This window comes from Nyctereutes procyonoides, unplaced genomic scaffold, assembly GCF_905146905.1.
Source record: "Nyctereutes procyonoides isolate TBG_1078 unplaced genomic scaffold, NYPRO_anot_genome, whole genome shotgun sequence".
NCBI classification, from domain to species: domain Eukaryota; kingdom Metazoa; phylum Chordata; class Mammalia; order Carnivora; family Canidae; genus Nyctereutes; species Nyctereutes procyonoides.
The window spans coordinates 8,424,910-8,439,224 of NW_026575140.1; the positions used below are offsets into that span (position 1 = coordinate 8,424,910).

A 14,315-nucleotide genomic window follows, 5' to 3' on the forward strand; every position below is an offset into this window, starting at 1 on the left:
ACAGTCAGTGTTCCCAACTGCCAGGGACCGGCTCTGGCCCTGATTCTGCACTGAATCTCTTTACCCCCTCTCACACCTTTTCTAATTCCTCTCCGTTTATTCGTAGTCTTCCTATCTTCTTTTTTTTTTTTTTTTTTTTGCCTCTCCTCTCTCTCTTTCATTTTCAGAGCCATGCCTTTCCCCTCATCTTCTTAGCCCCGTGGTGGTAAACCCAATTATTTCAATGTTGGAGTAATAATAGCAACAATACCTTGAGTTATATATCCCCTGGCTTATCATGCAGAGTACTCTCCCATGCATTATCTCTTTTGATCCCACAATCAACCTGTAGGGTAGGCAGTGTGCTTTATGCTTCCCACTTCGGCAGAGGGAAAATAACCACTTCGAGAGGCAGAAATAGCGTAGTAGTTAATAAAGAACATTGATTCCAGGTGAGGCTGCCAGGGTTTGAATCCTGGCTCTGCCTATTACTGGCACTGTGGCCTAGGACAAACTGGAATAATAATGGTACCTCTCTCATCGTGGTGTTGTGAGGATTAAGTGAGTTACTGTAGATAAGATGCCTAGAACCCACCTGGCACATAACAGGTTTTATGTTAGGATTAGCTATTGTTATTATATATATTCATTCATTTATTTGTCAAAAATGTACTACACGCCAGAGCTACCACATGCCAGGCTCTGTCCTAGGCCTCACTGATAGAAGAGTGACAAGAAGGGCACAGAGATTACCATAGGAGTGAGGGAGACTGAAAAACCAACCCCCACTTATTTAGCACTCATCATATGCAAGTCTTTGTGCTTGGATCTTTATAGACATTAACTCTCATTCTTACAACAACCTTAGAAGGTGGCAGTATTATCCCCGTTTTACAGATGAGATCGCTGGTGTTCTTTTTTAAAAAATTTTTTTTAAAATATTTTATTCATTTATTCATGAGAGACACAGAAAGAGACAGAGACACAGGCAGAGGGAGAAGCAGGCTCCATGCAGGGAGCCCGACATAGGACTCGATCCTGGGTCTCTAGGATCACGCCCTGGGCTGCAGGTGGCACTAAACTGATGCGCCACGGGGGCTGCCCCTGAGATCACTGGTGTTCTGAGAGCTGAAGTCATTTGCTCAAGATTCCCTGGCTAGGGATAGGGAACACCATTATTTGCCACACCCGATTCACCTGCCACCAGGCCATTAGGTTCAGCTCTGTGTGTCTGTCTCCCTGCTCTGGAGGTGAGCTCCTGAAGGACGGGCACAGGTCCTCCTTACCCAGAATGCTTAGCAGAGCGCCCCCTGCACAGGGTTTGGGAAAAGGTGGCTGCATTGTACTCTGTTGATCCTTGACCCTACACTTAGTCCCATCTATTCACTCTCATTGCCCTCAGCCACCAAGTCATACACTGGTCTTAACATGGAGGCTCAGTGGTCAAAATGAGGACCCTTAGTAGATGGCCTGTGGCCTCCTGACAGATTCATACTACACCAAATGCTCTATTCCAGCATGTTGTAAACAGAAACAGTAAGATTCTGGGGGCTCCTTCTGGGCCCCAATATAGAGAATCTTTTTTGCCTGCCAGGCCAGTTTCCACCACTAACTCCAGTCTCTACCACCCCACCCCACCCCCATTCTCCTGTCTGCCCCTACCTTCTATCTCAGTGTCTAACTTCCCTGTTTCTGTCCTTGTGCCCAATTATTTATTAGCCACAAAGAAGTCACAACTGGTCGGTGATAGGATTGGACAAAATTGAGCTTTCTTTCTCATCTTTTTTTTGCCTTGTGTTGGTTCTATGGGAAGATTTTTCTGAGAACAGCTAGGGTATCCTAGCATTTAACTTTTTTATCCTTTTATATTTAGCAACCCATTTTTCCCTTAAATATTAAGAAATTATAGATGGAAAATCCTCTGCTAGATAGCCTCTTTCAATAGTTATTTCTGTAAATGTCTTACTTGTGACCATTTGTGTTGTGTCTTATTGATCCCACGTGATCACAAAAGGATAGTAGTTTCATCCACCCAAGTTCTACTTGTAAAATCACCTTGATAAATGATTTTTAAAATATTAAAATAGGGCTGCCTGGCTGGCTCAGTTGGAAGAGTAAAAGCACACAACTCTTTTTTTTTTTTTTAGGATTTTATTTATTTATTCATAAGAGACACAGAGAGAGACTCAGAGACATAGGAAAAGGGAGAAATAGGCTCCCTGCAGGGAGCCTGATGCCAGACTCAGTCCCAGGACCCCAGGATCATGCCCTGAGCCAAAGGCAGACGCTCAACCACTTAACCACCCAGGCGTCCCAAGAGTACGCAACTCTTGATCTTGGGTCTTGAGTTTGAGCCCCACATTGTGTGTAGAGACTACTTAAAAATAAATAAAAGAAACTTTTAAAAATACTAAAAAAAATATTTGAAAACTGTAAATGAATCTACTAATTACTAAATGTCTTTACTACTGGAGCTTGTGTCAGATAGTTTTTGACTAAAGACTTTTTTCCTCTTTCAGTATTCTGTGTTTCGGTTATATTGCGTTTACAATCATGTGGTTATGTTGCTTTTATAATCAAATAAATACATTTAGGAATTATAAAGAAAGATATTTGCCATTTATTCTTTTGATCTCAACTCAAAGATAAAACCACTGCTTCTAGGATGTTCCAGGTCAAGCTCATTGAAAGAACCAAACACTGTTTTCCTGCTTTTCCATTGAAAGTGCACCTGTGTGCCCAAGGCAGTCTTTTGCTCACAGCATTTCCTTATTAATATGCCCTGCCTCATGTGCTCTTTTCTTCTTAGAAAGGAAAAAGAAAAATTGTCTTTATTTTCAGATGACATGGCTTTGTATGTAGAAATTCCTAAAGACTCAAATTTTGGTTGGATCTAAATCAATAATCAAAGTTACAGGATACAGGGATGTCTGGGTGGCTCAGCTGTTTGGCGCCTGCCTTTGACCCGGGGCGTGATCCCGGGGTTCCAGGATCGAGTCCCGCATTGGGCTCCCTGCAGGGAGACTGCTTCTCCCTCTGCCTGTGTCTCTGCCTCTCTCTCTCTCTCTCTCTCTCTGTGTGTGTGTATGTCTCTCATGAATAAATAAATAAAATCTTTTTTTTTTTATTTATGATAGTCACACACAGAGAGAGAGAGAGATGGAAGACAGGCAGAGGGAATGGCTCATGACTGGAGACCGACGTGGATTCGATCTGGTCACCAGAACGCCCGGCAAAGTAGTCGCTAAACGCTGCAGCCACCCAGGGATCCCAATAAATGAAATCTTTGAAAAAAGTTATAGGATACAAAATTAACATACAAAATCAATAATGTTTCTATATACTAACAACGAATTTTCTGAAAAATAAACTCATCCCATTTAGAATGGCATCAAAAACGATAAAATACTTAGGAATAAAGTTAACTAAGGAGATGAAACATCTCTGCCCTGAAAAATGTAAGATACTAATGCAAGAAATCAAAGATGATAGAAATAAGTGGAAAGATATCCCACCTTTGTGGACTGGAAAAATTAATATTGCTAAAATGTCAATACTACCAAATGCCATCTATAGAATCAATGCAGTCCCTCTCAAGAGTCCAATGGCATTTTTTAAGGGTACTCTTTTTATTTTTAAATTTAAATTCAATTAATTAACATATATTATTAGTTTCAGAGGTAGAGGTCAGTGATTCATCTGTCTTATATAACACCCAGTGCTGGGATCCCTGGGTGGCGCAGCGGTTTGGCGCCTGCCTTTGGCCCAAGGCGCGATCCTGGAGACGCAGGATCGAATCCCACATCGGGCTCCCGGTGCATGGAGCCTGCTTCTCCCTCTCCCTATGTCTCTGTCTCTGTCTCTCTCTCTCTCTGTGACTATCATAAATAAATAAAATTTAAAAAAAAATAACACCCAGTGCTCTTTACATCACATGCTCTCCTTAATGTCCATCACCCAGTTACCCCTTCCCTCCAGCAATCCTGTTTGTTTCCTATGATTAAGAATCTCTTATAGTTTGTCTCCCTCTCTGATTTCATCTTTTTTTTCTCTCTTCCCTATGATTCTGTTTCTTAAATTCCACATATGAGTGAGATCATATAATTGTCTTTCTCTCACTGACCTATTTCCCTGAGCACAATACCCTCTAGTTCCATTAATTCTATCCACAGCATTGCAAATGGCAAGATTTCTTTCTTTTTTTTTTTTTTTGGCTGATTAGTATTCCACTGTATATGTATACCACATCTTCTTTATCCATTCATTTATTGGTCGACAGATGGCTCTTTCCGTAGTTTGTCTATTGCGGACATTGCTGCTGTGAAAATTAGGGTGTGGGTGCCCCTTCACATTACTACAGTTGGCTCTTTGGGGTAAATACCTAGTAGTGCAATTACTGGGTGGTAGGGTAGCTCTATTTTCAACTTTCTGAGGATCCTCCATACTGTTTTCCAGAGTGGCTGCACCAGCTTTCATTCCTCATCTGGTTTTTTCTAAGCCGTTTCTTTTTTTTATTTTTTATTTTTTTTAAGATTTTATTTATTCAAGAGAGACACAGAGAGAAAGGCAGAGACATAGGCAGAGGGAGAAACAGGCTCCCTGCAGGGAGCCCAATGCAAGACTTGATCCCCAGGCCTCAGGATCAGACCTGAGCGGAAGGCAGACACTCAACCACTGAGCCACCCAGGTGTCCCTTCTAAGTTGGTTCTAACCCTAAAGACTGGCAGTGTTCCTGAAGCATCAGCCTTATGTGCTTCAAGGAAAGGAACTGGCGCCTGGAGAGGAAGGGGGAGGAGAGGAGAGGAAGAGAGAGAGAGAGCCTGTGTGTGTGTGTGTGTGTGTGTGTGTGTGTGTGTGTTGTAGAGGCCACTTGTAGGCAACAGACTTGAGCAGTGGATACCTAAGGTAAAAGGGCCCACAGTGACCACTGGGTTGAATGCAAGCAGGCTATTAGACAATCCACCTCAAAATATCCATGAGCACGAGGTGGCCAATGGGCTACCTACAACCCAGCGTAGGTACCATAAAAGGAAAATTTCATATGTTCCCGTACCTCCTCTCTTCTCTCCTCAACTACAGCCTCCTACCACTGCCTCCTAGCAGCAGTCTCTGCTTTGCTGTCCTGCCCATTTCTTCCTTGCAGTTTATTCAATAAACTTCTATCTCCTTTGTTCTACCTTGGGTGAATTCTTTCACCACCTGCATGCAGACCTTCACCCAATTGGGACCCACCATGTGTGTAGTGTGTGTGTGCATGTGCATGCGTGCACACGTGTGTTTTTGTATGTGTGTGTTGCCTGCGAGCTCTAAATTCTTTTAAGACAATACCTGAACCCCACCCCTTTCCAAAGAGTTTTCAGACTAAGAATCTGTGTACTGCTTTAAGATACCCCTGGCCTAAGAGCTTCTCAGGTGATGAAAATGTTTCTTTCAACCACCAGCTACAAAAAGCTAAGCCAGATCTCCTCTGGATAAGATGCACCCACCCCACACACACCTGTGTCCCCTTTGCATTTCCCTAGAGTCGTTGGGCCTCCATGCGGAGGGTGGGGAATGAAGAGCAGGGCAGGTGTTGTTGAACTCTTAATGAAAGGTTTCCTCCGTGGGATTGCCTATATCCTGCCCACCACAGTGGCTCCTGTGAGTAACTTTACCTTTGAACTCTCCTTGTCTTCAACCCGTGATCCGTGGGATTTGGTGACAATCCCCGGCTGTCAGGAAGCTTTGATCCTTGGGGAGTCCAGAGGAAGTCCTGTGATGTGTGGGATCCCCAGTGATACAGGGATTGGGAAGAAGCCTTTCCAAGGTGGGTTGCTAAAATAGACCCATTAATTAAGGAGCCTTTGCCTAACACTCAGTTACCCAAAAAAGGAGATCCGGTAACTGATAACAAGGAACTCAGTGCCCCTCGAGCATGAAGTGGTGTTTGCACAAGCATTGTTGTTATTTTAAGGACACACAGTGCCAAAGGGAGAATTCCTACCCACACCAGGAAGGAGCAGAGTACCTTAGCAGAACAGAATGCCTTAGAACTTCTCCTTTTAACAAGTAAAAGCTAACCTTATTTTGAATGTTAGGAGGCTCTAGCAAAAATTCTCAAAGATATTTCTGAGTAGGTGAAAGATTCCTCTAGAAGAAGAAAAAAGATGACCTTGTAATAAACAGTGGGAACCCTAGAATTTCTATATAAGAGACACTTCAGGCTGAAAGCCATTAGAAGGAGTGTCAGGAGACTTGTCTTTACACTGTGTTCACATAATAAGCAGGCCAGATTTGCTTAGAATCTGCATTTATTGGAGGTGGCTTGAGGCTGAGGGTACTTGCTAAAGCTTCCCCAAGTCATTCCATGGTGCTACCCTTTGTTTACAAATAAAAGTCAGAGTGAAGCCCCTATCATATGGTAGGCAAATCTTCTCCCTCTACCCACCTTCACAGGCAGAAATCCCTTCCTTTGCTTCCACAGAAGTGTGGAGCTTACCACTTGGAGAGGAGATCATACTCTCTAGTGTGTGTGTCTGCCTCCCCGCTAGGCTGTAGCTGCCAGAGGGTAGGGTTTGTGCATTATTCACACTTTTATCACCAGCACACTGCCTGGGCACGAAGTAGGCCCTTAATAATGATTATTGGATGAGTGAGTAATCATGAGGCAGTAGCTCTGGGGAGTCATCCTCTTTCGCGAATCATCTCTCCTTTTTATACTGCTAGCCTTGAGGAAAGAGAGAGAGGTTACCAAAGGGCAGTGGGGACAGCCCCCCCTCCCCTGCCTAGTCAGCATCAGATGCGCTTGTGCTAGGAGACCCACTCCTATTACATCTCAGCAGCTCCCTGAGAAAACCTGGAAATAGCTGCCCCATATATGGGACAGCATCTCTATGAGGTTTGCTCAGAGTATTCAGGCACTTTATGTGGGGGCACTGGGCAAGGAGCATTGAGAGTTACCTGCAGGGTCAACTGCATAGTATGTGGGGCCCAGTGCAGAATGAAAATGTGGGATCCCTGGTTCAAAAAAATAAGGAAAACATGCTGTTAATGGTATATAAAGTTTTTTTCCTTTCTTTGACAATTTTTCTCACCCTCGACTTGTCGTGTATTTATTTGCTATTAATGTTGTTCTAAGTAGAGAAAATTTTAAATGTGAAATTATTAGCATGAATTTTACAGTTCATTTTTCTACTGTGCAAAGACAGTTGTAAATGCAGATATAAGATCATTTAACTCACGGGGCACCTGGGTGGTTGAGCTTCTGACTCTTGGTTTCGGCTCAGGTCATGATCTCAGGGTCATGAGATTGAGTCCTGCGTTGGGCTCCACACTCAGCACAGAGTCTACTTGGGATTCTTTCCCCCTTCCCCTTCCTCCCCCTCTGTCCCTTCCCCCTCACCCATCCACCCCTGCTCCAGTGTGCATATGCACTTTCTCTCTCTCAAATAAATAAATAAAACCTTTGAAAAAAAGAGCATTTAACTCATATGTGGAATCACCAAAATTATGCAAATTGTATTCTGTAGTTTATACATGCATATGTATTTCCTTTTTAGCAGAACAGTGAAACTGCACAAAGCTAGCTCAACTGCTTTTATTTCACTTCTTAATATGTGCACATTCTGCCAATAGTCTTTACCTTCAGTTTACTGGTGAATAAGAAAGGACTGAAAGGAACAAGAACTGCATATTGTCCTATTTCCTGTATATCATCAATTTCAGAATAAATAGTTGGCTAAACATAAAGGATATTATGGGGTACCTTACTAATCCATGTTTCTTAGAAAGCCATTGCCTTCTTTCTGCATTGGAAGCAAGTTCTGGTTGGAATGGAAAGTACAGCCTCTCTGGGCTATCAGTGTTTCCATTTGTTCAGTTGTGAATATAACAAACATGCTGCCCTTTTACTGGCTTTGTCTTGCTGAAACCCCACACGTTGTGGGCCCATCAGAATTCTGTGCTCATGTGGCATGGAATCACTTGCAAAGAATGGTGGACAAATGTGTCAGGCATATTGCGTTCCCCTGTGCTTCATTTACAAAATACACATCCAAAGATAAAATTATTAAGAATTTTAAGACAACAATAGCAGATCATTTAACCTAGCATGTGGCCCTTCTTGACTGGGGAACCTACTGTGACTACACAGGTCACATACCCATGTAGGAAGCCTGGTTGTTTGGCATTTCTTAGAATTTTTAGTTTTTACCAAGTGAGAAACTGGTCAGCAGTAACATGCAAACATGCCTTCTTTCATTCATAAATTTTTTAGGTCTCTGCCATGTGCCAATCACTATATGAGGCATTGGGACAACACCAGAATGAACAGGGCAAGATAAGGCTTCAGTGTCAACAATATATGTGATCCAGAGAGGAAAACATAATTTTAATTACACAATGAATATTTAAATTACAACTATGATATAAGTTACAAACAGAACTACAGGCAGAGTAAAAAGACTTACCTAGATGAGTTAGAGAAGGCATTCCTGAGGAAGGGGTATTTTAGGCTGTGGGTGAGTAGGTGTTGCTGGGTGAAGAGGAAGCAAAATAGTCTTCCAGGATGAGGGAACAGCATATGCAAAGGCCTTGCACTGGGAAGGAGCTTTGCTCAAAGAAAGAAAGAAAGAAAGCCCACCCCACCAGCACACCTGGTACACAGGGAACAAGAGGGAGACTAGTGAGTGGCCTGGGGGCTTGTTTTATATGCCCCTTCTCCCCTACATTCTTCTTTCTACTCCCCATCATCCATGCTCTTAAAGAATATCAATGTATGGGGCAGCCCAGGTGGCTCAGCGGTTTAGCGCCGCCTTCAGCTCAGGGCGTGATCCTGGAGACCCGGGATCGAGTCCCATATCAGGCTCCTGGCATGAAGCCTGCTTCTCCCTCTGCCTGTGTCTCTGCCCCCCCCCCCCTCCTCTCTCTCTCTCCCCCTCATGAATAAATAAATAAAAAATTTTTAAAAAGAATATCAATGTATGGAAAAAGCTCTTTCTCTCTTCTTTAGCAAGTCCAAGATATGTGATGCTACACAGTTAGCATACTTGTGTGGAAAACTCAGGGGACTTCAAGCCCAGAGCATGTACAATTGACCCTTGAATGATGCAACGGTTAGGGATGCCCACACCCCACCCCCACCCTGGTGCAGTCAGAACTCCTCATGTAGCTTTTGACTCCCTAGAGACTTAACTACTGATAGCTGACTGTTGACCAGAAGCCTTACTGATAATGTAAACAGTCTATTAATATATATTCTATATGTCATATATATTATATACTGTCTCCTTACAGTAAAGTACGTTAGAATAAAGAAAATGTTAGTAAGAAAATGATAATGAAGAGAAGATATATTTATAGTACTGTATCAAAAATATCACATATAAATAGACCCACATAGTTCAGACTGTATCATTACAGTACATTTCCTATCATTTCTGTTCACCATCTCCAGTTCACTTCCTTTTCCTAAAATGTGACCTCTGTTTCCTATAACCTCTCTTTATACTCTTTCTGTGCTCTGTTAGGACACTTACTGTATTTTGTTTTGTATTCTTTATTTATGTGTATGACTTATCTTCCCTATCAGACAGTAAACCTTTAAAGTCAGGTTCTATACCTCTTCTACCTGTTAAATGGTGTTATGGAAAACCTTTGCCTAGTAGTTAATTCAGTCAAGCAAAAAGCTCATTTATTCTGTAGTAGGTAATATATTCATAAAATACAATATTAAAAAGTACAAGAGTACATAATTCCCTCATATCCCTCTCCAGTTACCTTCCCTAGAGACAACCAGGTGCTTTCTTTTTTGAAAGATTTTATTTATTTATTCATAAGAGACACAGAGAGAGAGGCAGAGACATAGGCGGAGGGAGAAGCAGGCTCCCTACTTCTCAAGCCCAATGTGGGACCTGATCCCTGGACCCCAGGATCATAACCCAAGCCAAAGGCAGATGCTCAACCACTACCCAGGTGCCCCAGCAGCCAGTTTTTTAATATATATTTTTTAAAGACAGTCCATGTTTAGAGCACATAAGCTACTATATATATTTATTACATGGCTTCTATGAAAAGCCACAAAAGTGAAAAAATGGATGAATGTCTACATGCTCCTATTCCATTTTTTCTGATCTTTCTCCATTTTTGGAAATTACACATTGGCATAAACTTCAGGATACAGCCAATGCTTGACATTCCAAGGTACTGAGAGGAGTGCCTGGTTGGCTCAGTCAGTAGAGCATGTGACTCTTACTCTCAGGGTCACGATTTCAAGCCCCATGAGGCCTACATTTATAAGTCAATCAATCAATCCATGAATCCTTAAAAAATAAAGTGGTGAGAAAAAATTTTAAAGACCATTTAAACCAATTATTGTCAGAGATGCTTGCATGTAGTGAAATAGACCCAACTTGATGCATGTCAGGTGGCATTATTAATAAATAAAGACAATACAGCATAGGATAGTGGTTGATATTATAGGCCCTCTTCTAAGCAAAATACAAAATCCAGAAACCATAAAGGAAAAATTGATAAATTTAACTACATCAAAAATGCAGATTTCTCTACTGGAAAAAAATTTCACAAAGCTAACTATGACAAACAATATTTGCAACTTATGAATGATAGACCTTTTTTTTATATACAAAGAGCTCTTACAAATCAGTATGGTAAATTTCAGTTACACTTAGAAAAATATATAGTTTATGTATTTATTAGAAATATGCAAATTTAAAACAGCCCTATGCTATTTTTCACTTGGTGGATAAGCAGAGATAAACAATTTACAGTACGTATGTAGCAGTGATAAGAATATAGTGTCACATAGAATTGTAGATTATCGCAACTCTCTGGCCACATCTATCAAAATTTTGTATGTGTGTTACCTTTTGACCCAGCGATTCCATTTCTAGATATTTGTCCTGTAGATATACTTGTTCGTGTCTGCAATGACTTAGGGAGTAGAGTGTTTATTGCAGCAGTATTTGCAATATCAAAAGATTTTTTAAAAATGAGTTTCATTGGCAGATAAATAAATTGTGTGGCATTAGCCCTATGCAGCCAATTTTTTTAAAAAGTATTTCTGGGGGATGCCTGGGTGGCTCAGTGGTTGAGCGTCTGCCTTCACGCTCAGGGTGTGATCCCGGAGTTCTGGGATCGAATCCCACATCGGGCTCCTTGCAGGGAGCCTGCTTCTTCCTCTGCCTGTGTCTCTGCCTCTCTCGGTGTGTGTCTCTCATGAATAAACAAATAAAACATTTTTTTAAAAAAGTATTTCTATGTGTACCAATTATACAAAAGATCTTCAAAATAGAGTAAGTCAGTGGGAATGATGGCACATAACAGCAAAAAATATAATTCTGTGGATTTAAAAAGGGTGGGGGGGAGGCACATATATGTATATGCTTACAAACACATAGAACATTTCTCACCATTAAGTGTGATATCCTCTGAGAAAGGAGACTAAGAGACTGGAGTAGAAGAGAGACTTTTTTTTTTAAGTAGGCTTTACACCCAGTGTGGAGTCCAGTGTGGGGCTTGAACTCATGACCCTGAAATCAAGACCTGAGCTAAGATCAAGAGTTGGACCCTTCACCGACTGAGGCACCCAGGCACCCCCGAGACTTCTTTTTTAATATGTACTTTTTTGTACTGTATTACCTTTTCAGTAAAAATAAATAAGAGAGACGCCTGGATGGCTCAGCAGTTGAACACCTGCCTTCCGCCCAGGGCGTGATCCTGGAGTCCCAGTATCGAGTCCCGCATCGGGCTCCTGTGTGGAGCCTACTTCTCTCTCTGTCTATGTATCTGCCTCTCTCTGTGTGTGTCTCATGAATAAATAAATAAGATCTTTAAAAAAATAGGGGATCCCTGGGTGGCTCAGCTGTTTAGCACCTGCCTTCGACCCGGGGCGTGATGCTGGGGTCCCGGGATCGAGTCCCACGTCGGGCTCCCTGCCTGGAGCCTGCTTCTCCCTCTGCCTCTGCCTGTGTCTCTGTCTCTCATCTCTCATGAATAAATAAAATAAAATCTTTTTTTAAAAAAAAAGATCTTTAAAAAAATAAATAAGGGATCCCTGGGTGGCTCAGCAGTTTAGCGCCTGCCTTTGGCCCAGGGCGTGATCCTGGAGTCCTGGGATTGTGTCCCACATTGGGCTCCCTGCATGGCGCCTGCTTCTCCCTCTGCCTGTCTCTGCCTCTCTCTCTTTGTGTCTTTCATGAATAAATAAATAAATAAAATCTTTTAAAAATAAATAAAAATAAATAAGGACTTTGGCTCTGGATGTTTAAAATCTGGCTCCCCCATTTTTTCCCTGTGTAATCTTGGGATGTTATATAACCCTCTGATCTATGTTCTCATCTGTAAAATGGGGCTAATAAGTATATGACTGGCATAAAAATTGGATAATATATGAAAAATACCTAATATGGTACCTGATCCAAAAATAGTAGTTTTTGAGGCAAAGAGCCCTAGACCAGAAGAAATTTCCCAAGAAGCCACAGATAAGTCACGTGACCCCCTACAACCTGGTGTCTTCAGTCTCCAGTTTGGCCAGCTGATCCCTGAGGCCTCTTACTCTGAGTTTCCCTGTTCTTTTGAAACCTGTTTCCTGCTAAAAGTTGTAACTCCAGAGCCAGGTGGATTTTGGAGGAAATTAGGAGCTCCTGGGAGTAGGTGCTTTGGCACCCTCCCAGTTCCATACCAGAGCCTAAGATGAGAGCATCAGACGTGAAAGATGGGTGCGGCTCTATCTTACAGAGCCCTCCCTTGTTTCCTGTTGCAACGTTGCAATTGAAAAAAAAAATTAGAGTGACTTAAGGAAGGGCATGGAGATGGAACTGGGGTGGAAAATTTTTAAAGCAGTGGCAGGGAAAGGCATGCTTGCTGAAGAGATAGGTAGCCTTCTGAGTCTCCTAATAAGATAGATTTCAGCAGATGGGTGTCCACAGATGGGAGCTGGAGAGGAAGATGCTGGTAATTATGCTCTAGGAGTAACCCTATCTGGCATTAGGATCTCTCTGTGGTCCTGAGGTCTATGCCATGCTTTGGGACTGAAGGAAGGGGCCTGGGATCTATACTTTGGCCTGGGGATAAAGGAGTAGCAGCCCCCGTGGCTGGTATAGTTTGGTGTCAAGGGTCATGAGAAACCCAAAGAAAGTCTATCTCAGTACAGCTACCCCTCCTTCCATCTGAGAAAGTCATTCAGAATCTTCTTCAGGGAGCCTGTGAGTTTCATCACAGAACTTTTCAGGCTGAAGAAGGTGGATGGGTTTTTCTGAGAAATTTTGGCACAGCAGACACCTAATCATGACAGTGTCTCTCTCATACAGGTGCTGAGGGATGTCCTCAAGGATCTCTACCACCTGCTGAAACACGTGGTACGTTTGGAGCCTGATGACGTGGCCAGGCTCCATGCCCAGCTGGCCCTTGAAGAGCTGGATGAGATTATGAGAAATTTCCTCTTCCCACCACAGAAGCTGGAGAAAAAGATTGTGGTCCTGCCATAGACCTGGTTCAAAGGCCATCAAGGAGGCAGAGGACCAGCAGGCAGAGCGATGCCCAAACCTTCCAGCAGGTGGCTCCACCGCCTCTTGGGTGCTGGCAATGTGGCTGACCCTGGATGGCTTTGGGTCTCTGGTCACTTGTGTCTTCAGGCTGACCTTCCTAAACCATCTATTTAGCCATCCTGCGTCCAGCCTGAAGCTTATGTTATTAGAAGAAAAAAGATGACAAATCTCACTTATCTGCACATTTTTCACTGTCCTGTAGCATTTAGAGAAGGAAGTCTACTTGATGGGAGTATATTTTTTAACTCAGCTGGTAGAATTTGACTAATTGACCGTTCTTTTATTGTGACTTGAGCTGAAGAGGTTGACCACCCTCCTGCGTGGCACATGTGCACATACCTTCCATGGTGAGATGATTCTTCCTTGTGCTAATGAGCAGACAGAGCTGGTCATCCTTGGCCCCTCATGAGGCATATCAGAGTACGGAGATGCATCTGGAGGGGAGGAAGGGGAAGCAAACTTACCAGAACATGCAAAATGGAATAAAATCATTTTGGCTAGAAAGAATAACGCTCTGAATCTGGTCTTCTCCTATTGAGATGGAAAGCTGTGGCATTGAGGAGGATTTGATCTCTGGAAAAGAGAGTCAAGCTGGTTGAATCTTCCAGAGATGAAGGGTAAGCCCTGTGTTTGTCCTCCTGGGTCATTTTCTTAGCTCCCTCTGCTGCTACTATTTTCATTAAGTCATCCCGATTATAGGACAGAAGAGCCATAAACACCTCAGATGAGAGAGTTCTCTGCTCCTTTAGGGAGGAATGGTAGACAATGGGTTAATGGAAGGAGCACTGAAAA

The 14,315-nt window shown here is 42.6% G+C and overlaps 1 protein-coding gene across 1 annotated transcript in view; it reads left to right on the forward strand.

Annotated features, from left to right (window-relative positions):
- The window catches only part of TANGO6 (transport and golgi organization 6 homolog), a 210,878-nt gene that overhangs the window by 180,343 nt on the left and 16,220 nt on the right, over positions 1–14,315 (forward strand). Inside the window, exon 18 of the mRNA XM_055306190.1 lies at positions 13,287–14,140. Within this exon, the coding sequence (XP_055162165.1) occupies positions 13,287–13,463 (177 nt within the window). The 3' untranslated portion in view covers positions 13,464–14,140. The remainder of the gene's footprint in view (positions 1–13,286; positions 14,141–14,315) is intronic.